We start from the raw sequence: 15,328 nt of genomic DNA, 5'->3' as shown, positions 1-15,328 counted from the left end.
TTAATCCTGCCCAATAAAGTTTAAGACAATAGAGCCTGGCACGCAAAAGTTTGAGAACTACTGACATGGTAGATTCCTGCAGTTGCCTAAAGTAGGTTGTGTGATGATCTTTGCTTGCAGCCTGAGTAATCCTCCTTTTGTTTTATTGGATTTAGTTTTTAGAAAAGGATGGATTATCCCACTTTGAACCACAAAACTAATGTGCAGTTTATTTATCAATGCCCCCAGTCCTGAACCATGTAAATGAACAGACAAAAAAAGAAACACTTTGTCCGACTGGTTGACCTGATTCCTTTGCATTAGTTTATTTTCTCAATTCAAGTGACAAAATTTGAGACCTGCTGTGTTTCTTATTGAGAAACCAAGGCGACAGACCAAAAACAATTTTTGCAGGATATCCAGCTTTGTTGAAAAGTAATATATAAGGTAGCAATAAACTGATGCATGGTTTTTAAAATGCTGAAGAATGAAAGGCTGAGTAAAACTTTATTGTGTAATTGACACAAACTTTTATATAAAGGTTTTATTTTACATCCATTTAAAGAATCTATTTTTCAATTTAACAAGAATTTAGTAGAATATCCTTTTATTATCACTTCCAGTACAGGAGTACAGTGAAAAGTGTTTACAATGGTTGCCTCTAATGGCATCATCTTAGGAACAAATACCTAGGTACAAATCTTGGATACAAATGAGGAATAAAAGGAAAAGTAGTAGCATTACTTACAGTATCTAAAACATAAGTTAGAAATAAGATAGTTATAACATAGTTAAAGGATTGACATTACAGTCCAGTAAAGAATTTTAAATAGCAGCAACTCAGCACATGGTCTCATCGCCCGTTCCAAGGCCCAGTCCAACAGCTGTCGCACTCTGCTCTGCACTGGTGCTCAGCTGTACCAAGGTAGGTTGCGCTGCTCCGGGACTCTCTTCCCTTCGCGCTTCTCCAGGACTCTACTTACAGGTTTGAGGATCCTATGGTCATTCAGGCCTAAGTATTGGTGACGCTAGACTCTCTGACCCAGGACAGACCTATTGGCTTCCCACAGGATCGAAGAGGACACCGACCCTACCCGTGACCCTGCAATGATCCAGAATGGAATCCGCTCCAGCACCTACTCAACCCAGCCTGGGCCCAGCCCCTATCCCCTGACGATCAGACCCCATGGAGGGCCCTACCCGACCAGATCCAAGTCACTTAGCTGCAGGAAAAGAAGACTCGCTCCGGGATGGCCCAGTAACGAAAATTCCACCCGTCTGTGAGGAGACGAGCCCAACCCAGCCCAGGCCCAACCTACAACCTTGAGGCATTCCGCCCTGGGGGAGGCCCAGCCTGACAGGACCTGACTCATTTACCTGCTGGAGCTTCAGACTTGCACCACCAACTCCCAGGACCAACCAGATGCAGGGAACCGACAAGGAAACAGGGAAAATATTACTGGCCTGAAGATGAGGTTGAAACAACATGGTTTCAAGAACCTCTCCCCAGCATACTCCAAACAAATGTCTAGGCTATCGAAAACAAAATGGACGAACTCAGATCTAGACTTAGCTACCATAGGGAACTGAGAAAATGTGTATGCTCTGTTTTACGGAGACTTTACCTCTGCCATTTCCAATTGCACCCTAGAAGCTGGCAGGTTCTCTGTACATCACATGGACTACATGCCCTCCTCTGTTAAGGCAAAGGCCGGTAGGGTATCAACACTTCCTGGTCATTGGACAAAGCAACCCTCTCAAGCCATTGCTCCCTGGACCTAGAATACTTTACAGTAAAATGCTGTCTGTGCCACCTACTGTGAGAGTTCACCTCTGCCATCCTGTCAGCAGTCTACATACCACCCCATAGGGATATGAAGAATGCCTTGAATGTGATTTACACCGCCACAACTCTCTACAGATGAAATTCCCAGAGGCCTTATTCATTATGGCCGATGACTTCAACCAAGCCAACCTCGAGGGTGCTGCCAAAGTACCACCAACACATCTCCTGCCCCACCAGAGGATCTCACATTCTGGACCATGCTACACAACCATCAAAGATGCCTACAGCTCCATCCCCTGCCCACACTTCGGAAAATCTGATAACAGCGCTGTGTTCCTCCTCCCGTTTAAAATGGGAGGACCCTTCACAAAAGGAAGGACAATGCTGGTCTGAGGCTGTTGCATACCATCACCAGGACTGCTTGGAATTGGTGGACTGGACTATGTTCAGGCACTCAGTGGAAAATCTGGATGAGTAGGTCACCACTGTCATGGACCTCATTAGCAAATGCGTGGAGGACTGTGTACCAAAGAAGTTAATGCAAGTGTTCCCCAACCATAAACCTTAGATGAACCAGGAAATCCCCTCATTACTGAAGATGAGATGTGCAGCATTCAAGTCAGATGATCCAGACCTCATATAGGATATCCAGATATGACCTCCACACAGCCACCAGGGATGCAAAGAGGCAGTACTGGACTGAGTTAGAGGCCCAACCTACCAAACAGATTCCTGCCACCTCTGGCAAGGCGTAAACAACATAATCGAATACAAAACGAAGCAGGACAAGATAGTGGACAAAGAGAGAACCCTCTCTGATACCCTCCAATGTTTTCTATGCTTGCTTTGAGCAGAATGCCAGCGGTGCTGTGATGCCTGCCCTGATAGCCATGGACAAACCTGTTTCCTTGGTCGCTGCTGCAGACGTCGGATCGGTCTTCCTGGGAAAGCAATGGGTCTGAATGGTGTTCCCAGCCAAACACTCAGACCCTGTGCATACCAACTTCTGGAGGTATTCACCGACATCTTCAACCTCTCACTCCTACAAGCCGAAGTTTCCAAATTCTTCAAGAAGACTGCCATCACCCTGGAACCTAAGAAAGCACACGCAACACGCCAGTAGCTCTGACCTTAATAATAGTGAAGTGCTTCAAGAGGCTGGTCATAGTCCACATTAACCCCTGTCTCCCAGCCTGCCTCAATCCCTTACAATTTGCCTATTGACATAACAGGTCCACAGTGGATGCCTGGCCCTGCACTCATCCCTGGAGCATCTGGACAACAAGGACATCTATGTCAGACTACAGCTTGGTCTTCAACACCATTCTCCCTTGCAGACTGATCTGAAAACTCCTGTGACTTTGGTCTTGGTTCTGCCCTCTGCTACTGGATCCTCAGCTTCCTGACCTACAGACTCCAAACAGTGAAGATAGGTAACTGCACATCCTCTGTGATGACCCTCAGCACTGGAGCCCCCTAGTATACTCCCTGTCCACCCACAACTGTGTTGCCAAATTCCAAATGAACGTCACCTACAACCTCTTCTGTTGGGCAGAAGATAAAGTAGCCTGAACACACACACCAGCAGGTTCAGAAACCGCTTTTTCACAGCTGTTGTTAGACTGATGAATGGACTCTCTAGCCTCAAATACTGCTGATCCTGCAAACATTGACCTCTTCTACGTGTCCCCTATGCAGTGTGACCTGTATACCTCTATCTAGGTCTTTTTACAACCTCTGATCAGGACATCCTTGCTCACGATGATCTACCTTTACTGCCCATAACCACTGTACTTTGGTACGTGTGACAAAAAAATATAAATTAATCAATCAGGTCGTGCTTTCTATCAGCTGCTTGAGGACTCGCTTCCCCTCACATGCTGCACCGGGACTGGGTCCACCTGCACTGCCCCAGGACTGGTTCCCTCGCACACTGCACCGGGACTGGTTCCCCTCGCTTGCTGAACCGGGACTGGTTCTCCCCCTATCTCTGTGCTGCACCAGGACTGGTTCCCCTCCCACGCTGCACCGGGACTCTGATTCCCCCCACACGCAACACTGGAACAGGTCCCTCCCAACCCCCCCCATGCGCACGCTCCTCCGGGTTTCGGTTCCCCCTGTGCTGCTGTTGGATTCATTTACCCTCTGTTCTGCTCTGGGACCCATTCTCCCCCTGCGTTATTCCCACCCCCACAGATTCTGGAGATCAGAGTTGAGAGTGTGGTGCCTGACAACCATGTCAGGCAGCATCTGAGGAGCAGGAGAATCTATGTTTTGGGCATAAGCCCTTCATCAGGAATGAGGCTTGTGAGCCAAGAGGGTAGAGAGATAAATGGGAGGGGGGTGGGGCTGGGGGAAGGTAGCTGAGAGTGTGCTGGGTAGGTGGAGGAAGGGGTAATGGTGATAGGTCGGAGAGGAGGGTGGAGCAGATAGTTGGGAAGGAAGATGGAGAGGTAGGACAGGTCATGAGGGCGGTGCTGAGCTGGAAGGTTGGTACTGGGATAAGGTGGGGGTCGAGGGAAATGAGGAAACTGGTGAAATCTACATTGATACAGGGGCTCAGGTTAGCATAGGGTTTATAAAGAGCCAGGCTGATAGATACAACCTTGTAAATTGGCATAGGAAATATAAGGGACCTTGGAGGATTTATAGAAAATATGAAGGATCATGCGGTTAGTTGAGGGACATAGACATGGACTGTATCGGTTACATGGGCATGGAATAAATGGCACATTGAGTGTGAAGGGGTGCAAGGGATGGAAGAATATTGTTGGGATTTTTTTTAAACCAAACTGACGTATTGTGCTGGTGCAGGGAGGCAGGCCAGTAGCCTCATTCTATTCCAGGTATGCCTGTCCTATATCACAAGGAACCCTGCTATGCCAGAGCAAATATCCAGCCTTGCAGAGCACTTTTTCCCAGGTCAGGCTTGTGGAGCTGGGAAACATCCAACTCTGTGCTTCTTTCTTGGTAGTAAAAGTCAGCGTCTGGTTTTCTAAAATGCATCGGACACTAATCGCTATTGATTTATTTGAACCCATGTGCTTTAAATATAGCTGCTTTTGCAAAACGAATGTATTTCTTTTCCTAAAGCTTCTAGGGCTGAATAATTCTATTGCCTCACTAATTCTTACAAAATTTGATATTGGAGGCAAACTGAATCAGGAAATAAAATTCAGTTTATATATAGAACGGCATAAATCCTTACAGGATGGTTTGATAATTCCAGGATCCTTAACATTGATTCATACAAACTTGAAAAGTAACACAGAACTTTTGTTGATTTCTTTTTACATCTTTTCTTTTGTATTGTTTACAGATAATTTCACCATGGAGGTTACCTGAATTTTACAATCGATTCATGGGCCGCACTGACTTGATGGAATATGCAAAGGTTTGTCAAAATGCTAACAATTGCAGAATATATTATTTTGGGAGTGTTAGTATCGTTAGTGGCTAGTAATCCAGAGGCCTAGAGTGGTTTCAAATCTCACCACAGTAGCTGGGAAATGTAAGTTCTGTTAATTAAAAAAATCTAGAATAGAAAATGCAGAATCAGTAACAGTGAACATGAAATAAGTGGGATAATCATTAAAACCATCTTGTTCAAGGATGTGCTTTCTCTGGATAAAAATCTGCTATCCTAATCATGTTTAACTTGGATCTGAATCTGGAACTGCAGCACTGTGATTGACTTCTAAGGACCTTAAGGCCCTAGCATGTTAGCAATGGGGAAACAAATATCTTGGCAGGAATGGCCATATTCTCTGAACATGTTTGTACAAATCAGAAACTAGTTTGGGTTTAGATTTTATTGATTTAGAGAAGAGGTACCCCTGCCTTGCTCTCCTAATACTGACTGAAGGGTTCCTGTGTAGAGGCTTTGCAAATGGAAGAGTAATTAAAAAGCAGCCTGTGTTTGAAACCTTGCATGGTTTTAGTATCAAGACTGTCTTAGATTTGATACAATTTGGGGGATATTTATCACTTGCTCGTTGGTGTAGTTTTAAACCTAAGACTGCCTATAGTTTTATTTCTAGTTGGCCTTTTCATTTGGAGACCATAAGCCAATTTGATGCAAAAAGCTATGCAAAAATTGTGTTTTTGGGGCATTTACATAATGTTGTGCTCAACAACTAACATGTGCAACAACTAACATGTGGTAACAATGATATTTGGAAAGAAAAATAAGAAAATATAAATGGATATTCTTGCCCTTGACGAATGGGGTACGTCTCCAGTAGGAGCATTGTCCAAATTCGAGGAAACATACTGTGCACAAATTATTGGTCAGTTTTGATTTTATCTTGTGTTTTGAGTCAAGTTATAAATTCTTATAGGGTGCGTAAAATGGGTACCTTTGAGTGAGTTACAAACTTGTGGCATAGAACTCAAATTAAGTGTGTGGTTAAAGTTGGTTATAAATCCATAGGTTCAAATGCTATGATATGTCTGCCTGTGCACTCTGCTGCAAACCGTCAAAATTAGCGTTTATAAAGAGAGGTCACTTCATTTAAACAAAGCAGTTGGGTACTTCCTGCATTTCCAACTGCCTCGGGAGGCCACAACATGCGGTAAATCATGCTATAGAGTGCTAGATCAATTAAACAAAAAGTTATTGAACATTGGTTTGAAATTATAGAAGGAAAATAAAGGTACACTTGGAGCTGACTAGAAGTAGATGATTCCTAAAGAAGTAAATTATAGGAAATGATCTTGCTTTAAACCAAGAAGTCCTAGTAAAACAAACTCCAGGACAAAAAATTAAGAGCTTTTTAATTTTGTAAAAACTGGGAAAAGTGAAAATGATTAAAAGCTGCAAATGTTGGAAATCTGAAGTAAAAACACAAAATGCTATAAATGTGGAACAGGTCACACGCCATCAGTAAAGAGAAAAGACAACTTAATGCTTTAGGGGTATCAGAACTGTTAGCTAATATCTTTTTTCTTTCTAAAGATGGTGAACTGATCACTTTTTTTTTGAGAATTTTGATCTTCCCATTTACTTAGTCATTGGACTGGCTGCGCAGGTCTTTGTGTAAATCTCTGAACATTGGGCCAACATCATTATTTTAGATAAAAGCAGCAGGACAGACTGTATTCCATGTAATTTCAAACCCCATTATTTACACCAGCTTTTGGCTCCATATTGAGAGCATCAATTTATAAACCACTTGTAGGAAAAAATATGATTTTGCTAAAATGGTAAAATTTTAGACAAAAAAACAAAAGGGTAGAAAATTGACCACTCATTATAGATATTCTGTAAACTGTATACATTCTATCACTGGTTGATTTGTTTTGAAAACAATGAATAAACCGATCAAAAATGCTTGTTCCTGCCATTTTAAGCTCAAATAATGGTTTAAAAAAAATCAATAATTCTTCTTGCTCGTTCAGTGCCAGTTAATTGTTGAATATTGGTTTAGCAACGAGCTTGGATGTCGCAGTTTAGTGTAATTGCTGAAGGAATGACTAAATCTGAATGAACTGCAGCTATCTAGCAGTTTTAATCTACCTTTACTTTACTTGTTTTAATTGCCATGTTGATGCTGTTGGCTGTTAATGTGCCATAATAGCCTGTTTACTTTGCCATTTTTCCTGATTATTTCACCCTTGATGTAATCAGCATGCATAAATGTACTCTTGAAAACCACACCTATTGACTATACTTACGAAAATCTTCAGTCTCTATAACTGGATGAAATTTTGATTTAGACCAACTTTTGTTGCAGAATAAACTTGCATTGAAATCACAATGTACTGTAGCTACTTACCTCTACAAGTCAGCTATAAAGTCTTCACCAAGACCTATTTGAATTGACACTCTAATTACAATAAACTGGGTCGGGCAATGCATATTAAAGATGCAGTGCACTTAATGATTTTTGTAATCCTGCCATTATCCTCAGGCTGGTGATGTATGTGCCAGATACAGAATAACTGTTATTCGGATTAGATGTGTTGAACTTTTCCTCCAAATCCTGAAGTATTACATTGGATTAGCAGTATGCTTGAACAAACTTAAGTTACTAGATATTACTTGTCATCTAGTTCTAAAATATTTTAGCAGTTTCCATTGACTTAAATGAAACGGTAAGTAAATGATCAAGCTACATTGTTTAATGTAATGGACTATTGTCTTAAATATTAAAAGTAGTCAACTATAGATACATTGCAGGAGACATTTCATTAAAACTGTTTTGTGAAAATCCAAAGTTAATCAACTGAATGGACCATTGCAGATGGGAATTCAAAATTGCAATCTTCGAGTCCTGACACTTCCAGGACAGTTTTGAATCTTCAAAAGGCTGATAAGGATGGGGAGGAGGTTGGCAATGTCTCAGTTGCCCATTAATGCCCTTTTAAGCATTTTTAAAGCTAACAAGGTTTGAAGGAACTGGTTATGAAGCACATCTGGTAGATGCTGCAACTTCCAATGTTGCTCGCATGAGCCCTAAGAAATTTGTTGTCAGATTTGCTGCAAAGCCTACCTAGGTTTCCTTTTTTCATTTTTTTCCTTTTTGTATACCTGGAAATGTTATCACACACATCCAGTAGATTTTCCCACCAACAAATCAATGTGACTTTTTTTTGTTTTTAAATATTAACCAGCACCGCCAGCCAATTAGAAGTTTCCATACAAAGCCCATTTTGGACAATGGAAACCATTAAAAATGAGGGGTGGGGTGAGGAATGGGTGGGTCGGGTCAATTAAGCCTTTTTGTAGTTGATCTGTATTCAAAACTGTGGGAGAAATTAATGCTGACGTGAGTGATCCTTTTGTCTGTGTCCCCCATGGCCACATTCAACCTGCCTTTATGATAAGCTGCATATTTTAATTAGTAAAGCAGTGGCAGCCGCCAACAAGGCCTCCATTAATTAGTTGTCTTTTAGTCTTTTCGGCCATCGCATTTCAAAATGGCATCCTGACAACAATGCAGTTGATTGACAATTCAACTGCCTGTCAGATCCCTGATGCCTCTCTTAAATCCAGCCCACATGGCTCATGTGGCCAACTAGCAGCACCCTTGCCTCTAGGCTAGAAGGCCTAATTCAAGTCACACCTGTCTCAATCACAACATGATTGAGCAAGTTAATTCAAAATTAAAAGGAAAAAGGAAGGGTAACTTAGGACATATCCTCATGACTTCCATCACCTCTCGTAATAAGAAAATTAGCATTTAGGTGCTTTACCTGAATGCTCGTAGTATTCGTAACAAAGAATTAATGGCACAAATCATTGTGAATGATTATGATGTGGCAGGCATCACAGAGACATGGTTGCAGGGGGTTCAGGACCGGCAGTTAAACATCCGAGGATTTACAACTTATCGAAAAGACAGTTAGGTAGGCAGAAGGCATGGGGTTGCCTTGTTAGTTAAGAATGAAATTAAATCTATGACACTGACATACGGTCAGAAGGTGTGGGTGGAGTTGAGGAACCAAAAAGGCAAAAAAACCATAATGGAAGTTGTGTACAGACCTCCCAGCAGTGGTCAGGACCTCGGGCGCAAGATGTACCAGGAAAAAGATAGGGCATGTCAGAAAGACAAAGTCATGGTGATCATGGGCTGACAAAGGAAGTCATGAAATGTCTCACAGAAAAAGAGAGAGCCTATAAAGCCTATAAATCCAGAAGATTGGGAAGGCTACAAAACAGAGAATAACAAAGAGAGAAATAAGGAAGGAGAGGATCAAAAATGAAGGTAAGCCAGCCAGTAATATTAGAAATGATAGGAAAGGTTTCTTTCAATACATAAGAAACGAATGAGAGGCAAAAGTAGAAATTGGGCCACTCCAAATTGATGCAGGAAGGCTAGTGATGGGCGATCAGGAAATAACTGAAGAACTTAATAAATACTTTGTGTCAGTCTTCTCAGTGGAAGACATGAGTAATATCCTAACAATTAAGGAGAGTCAAGGTGCAGAGTTGAGTATGGTAGCCATTACAAAAGAGAAAGTGCTAGAAAAGCTAAAAGGTCTAAAAATCGATAAATCTCCTGGCCTGGATGGGCTGCATCCTAGAGTTCTGAGGGAGGTGGCTGAATAAATAGCAGAGGCGTTGGCTGTAATTTTTCAAAGATTACCGGAGTCAGGGAAAGTCCCAGATGATTGGAAAATTGCTATTGTAATCCCTTATTCAAGAAAGGATCAAGTCAAAAGATGGAAAATTATAGGCCGATTAGCCTAACCTTTGTTGTAGGTAAAATTCTAGAGTCCATCGTTAAGGAGGAGATTTCTAAATTGTTGGAAGTGCAGGGTCAGATTAAAACAAGTTAGCATGGATTTAGTTAGGGGAGGTCGTGCCTGACAAACCTGTTAGAAATCTTTGAAGAAGTAACAAGTAGGTTAGACCAGGGAAACCCTGTGGATGTTACCTACCTAGACTTCCAAAAGGTTTTTGAGGCTGCTGAGTAAGGTGAGGGCCCATAGTGTTTGAGGTGAGCTACTGGCATGGATTGAGAATTGGCTGTCTGGCAGAAGGCAGAGAGTTGGGATAAAAGGTTCTTTTTCAGAATGGCAGCGAGTGACAAGTGGTGTCCCGCAGAGTTCAGTGTTGGGGCTGCAGCTGTTCACTTTATATATCAATGATCTGGATGAAAGGACTGGGGCATTCTGGCAAAGTTCGCTGATGATATGAAGTTAGGCAGACAGGCAGGTAGTTCCGAGGAGGTGGGGAGAATACGGAAAGATTTAGGCAATTTAGGAGAGTGATCCAAGAAATTCAACGTGAGCAAATGCAAAGTCTTGCACTTTGAAAAAACAAATACAGGGATGGACTATTTTCTGAATGGTGAAAAAAGTTCCTAAAGCCAAAGTACAAAGGGATCTGGAAGTGCTAGTCCAGGATTCTCTAAAGGTTAACGTACAGGTTGAGTCCATGGTTAAGAAAGCAAATGTAATATTGTCATTTCTCTCGAGGGTCAGAATGTAAAAGCAGCAATGTGCAACTGAGACTTTATAAAGCTCTGGTTAGGCTTCATTTAGAATACTGTGTCCTATTTTGGGCCCCACACCGCAGGAAGGACATACTGGCACTGGAGCATGTCCAGAGGAAATTCACACGGATGATCCCTGGAATGGTAGGCCTAACATATGATGAACGGCTGAAGATCTTGGGATTGTATTCATTAGAGTTTAGAAGATTGAGGGAAGACCTAATAGAATCTTACAAGATAATGCATGGCTTAAAAAGGGGGTGCACTGGTAATTTATTCCTGTCAGATAGGGAATACTAGGACCCCTGGGCACAGCCTTAGAATTAGAAGGTATCAATTTAAAACTGGAGTGAGGAGACGTTTCTTCAGCCAGAGAGTGGTAGGCTTGTAGAATTCATTGCCATGGAGCGCAGTGGAGGCTGGGACGTTCAATGTCTCCAAGGCAGAAATTGATAAATTCTTAATCTCGCAAGGAATTAAGGGATATGGGAGAATGCAGGTAAGTGGCTTTGAAATGCCCATGCCCATGATTAAATGGCGGAGTGGATTCAGTGGGCTGAATGGCCTTACTTCCACTCCTATATCTTATGATCTTAAAATACTGTATTCCAGCTGAATATGGCTGCAGTGAGAGCTGAAAGTCACAAGAGGGCAAACTTGCTGTATGATTCTGACTTGAGATAACATGCAATTTGTCTAACAAGGGAAAGATGAGAGAGAAAAGTGAGTTGCATGTGTTATTTTACACTGTAGATTAAATTCCTGTTATCACAAATTAAATCTTCAGGAATCATGTGATACAAATATATTATTATTGATGTGTATTGCACAACAACAAAAGGTAGAAATTTCAATAATGGTGATTTCAGCATGGTTCAACTACTTTTGTTGTAATTTTGGAACAGATCATTAGACTAAGTTTCTTATATTCACTTATGCTTACCTATTACTGTTTCTTTGTACTGAGGCAGCCATTTGTTAGCACCAGTTGGCCTGGCAGAACGCTGTATTTTTAAATGTTAATAATCCTTTTCCTTTGTTTGCATACTGTAGATACAGTCATGTGTGAATCACAAGCACTCAGCTATTCATAATGCCACCAAAGAATAAACCACCTACTTAAAATAGTCAATATTCTGAACCATGACATGAGTGAAAACATTTTTTGAGACTCTGATGGAGTCATGCCATGTTGATTTATTTCTTACAGATTTTTTTTAACCCATGATGGAAAGGAAAACATTTTGGGGAAATAATTTAAGATAGAATTTATTCTGTGAAGATCTGGGTCTGATTAAATATTAGGCAGAGGTGAGTACTGCAGATGCTGGAGGTTAGAGTCAAGATTAGAGTGGTGCAGGAAAGGCACAGCAGGTCAGCAGCATCCGAGGAGCAGGCAAATCGATATTTTGGGCAAAAGACCTGCATCAGGAAAGAGGCTCAGAGCTCTCAGCCTCATTCCTGACTCTGAAAAAGTATTGCCTGTCTTTCTTGTACCTTTCACAAAAATTCCACATTTCCATAACTGATGATGTTACCTCATATGGTGATGAAATGTCTGAAAATGAACCTTCCAGCTCTGCGAGCAAATTTACAACCCATTTCCATTAGTTTTCAGTTGCTACAGTAATACATTAATAACTTTGTACAGAAATGTTATGTAGGTTTCGTAAATAATATTTACTTTTATTATTGTACTTTTAATTTTTAAATTTTTGATATTCTGATGCACCTTCACTATGCAAATTTCACATTCATACCTTAACAATTGTAATGAAAAAGAACTCCGCTAAATCTGATCGTTCCCACGTATCAAATACTTCTTGTCATCTGAAAAATGTTCTCTTCAATTTCACTGTAGCCTTAGCTGTTTTTGACTTAAACCCATGAGTTCTGTCAACAATCTGAACACAAATTGCATCAGATACTTAAAAATATCTGACAACTTGACAATTGAGATTAAAAATTACAAGCAGGAAATAATTTCATTTATGGGAATAAAGATGTTCAATATTAATTTCAAATTGCATTTCAATTAGGCTGAGGGAAAGGATACCTTTTTTTTGTTATGCCATATTCAGAACCTATAATATATTGTAAATAACCTATTGGTTAGTTTCCTTTGACTGATTATTGGGAAGAGTTTAGCACACACCACAAATTGTGTATTTATCCCTCTCGCCATTGCTGAACCAGAATTTTTTTTTATTATTTGTGATGTTGTATTCAATGTGGAGTGAGTTCAGTACCACGCATCTGCTCTGCCACCAGCCTACTTTCATTTCCATAACATTGCCTTTCTACCCTGTCACAGTTCATTTGCTGTTGAAATCCTCATTCATGCCTTTGCTTCTCAACCTGACTGTTGCAGTAAATAAAATTAAAATCTTGAAGATGTTGGAAATCTGAAACCAGCATAGAGGATGCTGGAGAAAGTAGTTAGGTCTGGCGTCATGTGTGGAGAGAGAAACAGAGTTAATGTTTCTAGTCTGGTCCGACTCTTCTTCAGAACTGACGATTCCACTGCTGTTTTAGATAATCAACTATCTTCCACTTGGCATAAACTGAGAGCTCATTCAAAACTCGACTGCCCATATCTTAACTCACAGCAAAACTGTCTTGTCTGTCACCCATTGTAATGACAGATAATGCTGCTCTGGCAATGCCCATATTTTAAAACTCTCTCATCCTTGTTTTCTAAACCCTTCATGGCCACTCTTCTTTCATCCTCTGTAATTTGTCCAAGCTCTATATCCTGTTCATAGCTGTGCTTCTTCAATGCTGATGTGACTTTCATGTAATCCTCTCACTGTTGGAAGTCTCTCTCTCTCTCTCTCTCTCACTCACTCACTCACTCACTCACTCACTCACTCACTCACTCACTCACACACACACACACACACACACACACACACACACACACACACACACACACACACACACACACACACACACACACACACACTCGTTTTAACATGCTCCCTGAAGCCTAGTATTTTGATCCAGCTTTCGTGCACCTGTCCTAATTTCTCCTTATGTGACTCAGTACCAAACATTGTTTCATGACACTCATCTGAAATGTCTTGACATGTCTTACAGAGTTAAATGCAAATTAATATTTTGTAATCTGTTTCTTAAGTATTAGTTGAAATGTAGTAAATGCAAAATTTCTCAAACTACGGTGATTACGTTAGAAGTACTAATTTTCAGTGGTTTTCATTGGGTAGAACTTTTGTTCTCTGGTTTTGACCTTGATGTTGGAATGAAACAGAGCTTACACCTAGATATGTTGGTGGAGTAAACCGGAGGGTGATTTTAAATGAGACAGTCAATTAAGTGGCTGTCCTGTCCAATCAAGGATAGTGGTCAGCAAAGAGCTCCTGCTGCAGCTACATGCCCTTGCCTCCTTCCCACGTCCCAATGTGTCATTGAGCCAAACAGATAGAATTGTACTCCCTATCTCCAAGGTGCCCATCATCATCTATCTAGTATATAGAGTGCTGAGCCGAAAATGCAAACTGCCCAATAGTGTGTGTGTGTGTGTGTGTGTATGTGAGAGTGTGACTATGCAGAGTATAAGCAATAATTTCAATGCTGATATTTTAGTTAATTAGAATAAGTTGCTAAAGCTTTTCTTCCTGTTTAGTAGCTGTACCCTAGAATTCACTCACTGCCTTGCAGTCACTTTTGAACATCCATTATTTTCTATATAAGTAATATATCAGTGATCGATTATAGGTCGTAACTCACTCAAAGGTGTACGTAATTCAAAAACCATTGAGACTATATCAGTAATCATTCTCAAATAGCCATTATTTTCTAAGAAAAAATTGCTGGCATGTCTGATTTGTGGGCGGCACGGTGGCACAGTGGTTAGCACTGTTGCCTCACAGCGCCAGAGACCCGGGTTCAATTCCCGCCTCAGGCGACTGACTGTGTGGAGTTTGCACGTTCTCCCCGTGTCTGCGTGGGTTTCCTCCGGGTGCTCCGGTTTCCTCCCACACTACAAAGATGTGCAGGTCAGGTGAATTGGCCATGTTAAATTGCCCGTAGTGTTAGGTAAGGGGTAGATATAGATGTAGGGGTATGGGTGGGTTACGCTTCGGCGGGGCGGTGTGGACTTGTTGGGCCGAAGGGCCTGTTTCCACACTGTAAGTAATCTAATCTAATCTAATCTAAAAAACTTTGTTACAAGACTTTCAAGTTATTAAGCCTTATAGTAAGAGCATTCTATTATTGCTTTGAAGAACATACATTGGTTTTCTGTCAACTAATTAATGAAAATATTTTCCATAAATTTCTAATTTTGAATGTTTATAAATTACTTGAAGGCAAATATACTGAACTATACAACATGGCTGCAAGCAGAAGATGGACAAGAGAAAGGACTAGGAGAGTGTAGAAATATTTGACAAAGATAGTTCGACTGAGCTAGGCGAAGAACTGACATTATTGGTAAGATATAATGTAGCTTTTTAGAAAAGGAAATGATACATTGATTGAGTAGAAATTTATTAACTGTGAAGAAATGGGTAATGGATTATTGAGGCAACTTTTGGTAAAACATGATAAAATAAATTTAATATCAGGGATAAGGTTGACAGATCTGACAAGTGAAAGA

The 15,328-nt window shown here is 41.0% G+C and overlaps 1 protein-coding gene across 2 annotated transcripts in view; it reads left to right on the top strand.

The window, feature by feature from the left end:
• Positions 1-15,328, top strand: part of ass1 (argininosuccinate synthase 1) — a 153,886-nt gene that overhangs the window by 48,152 nt on the left and 90,406 nt on the right. For both annotated transcript variants that reach the window (XM_072565748.1, XM_072565749.1), the window contains exon 6: positions 5,085-5,159. In XM_072565748.1, the coding sequence (XP_072421849.1) occupies positions 5,085-5,159 (75 nt within the window). The remainder of the gene's footprint in view (positions 1-5,084; positions 5,160-15,328) is intronic.

The sequence above is a fragment of the Chiloscyllium punctatum genome, chromosome 49, assembly GCF_047496795.1.
Source record: "Chiloscyllium punctatum isolate Juve2018m chromosome 49, sChiPun1.3, whole genome shotgun sequence".
Classification (NCBI taxonomy): domain Eukaryota; kingdom Metazoa; phylum Chordata; class Chondrichthyes; order Orectolobiformes; family Hemiscylliidae; genus Chiloscyllium; species Chiloscyllium punctatum.
The sequence above is the reverse complement of the archived record's forward strand: the minus strand, read 5'-3'. Positions and strand labels throughout refer to the sequence as shown.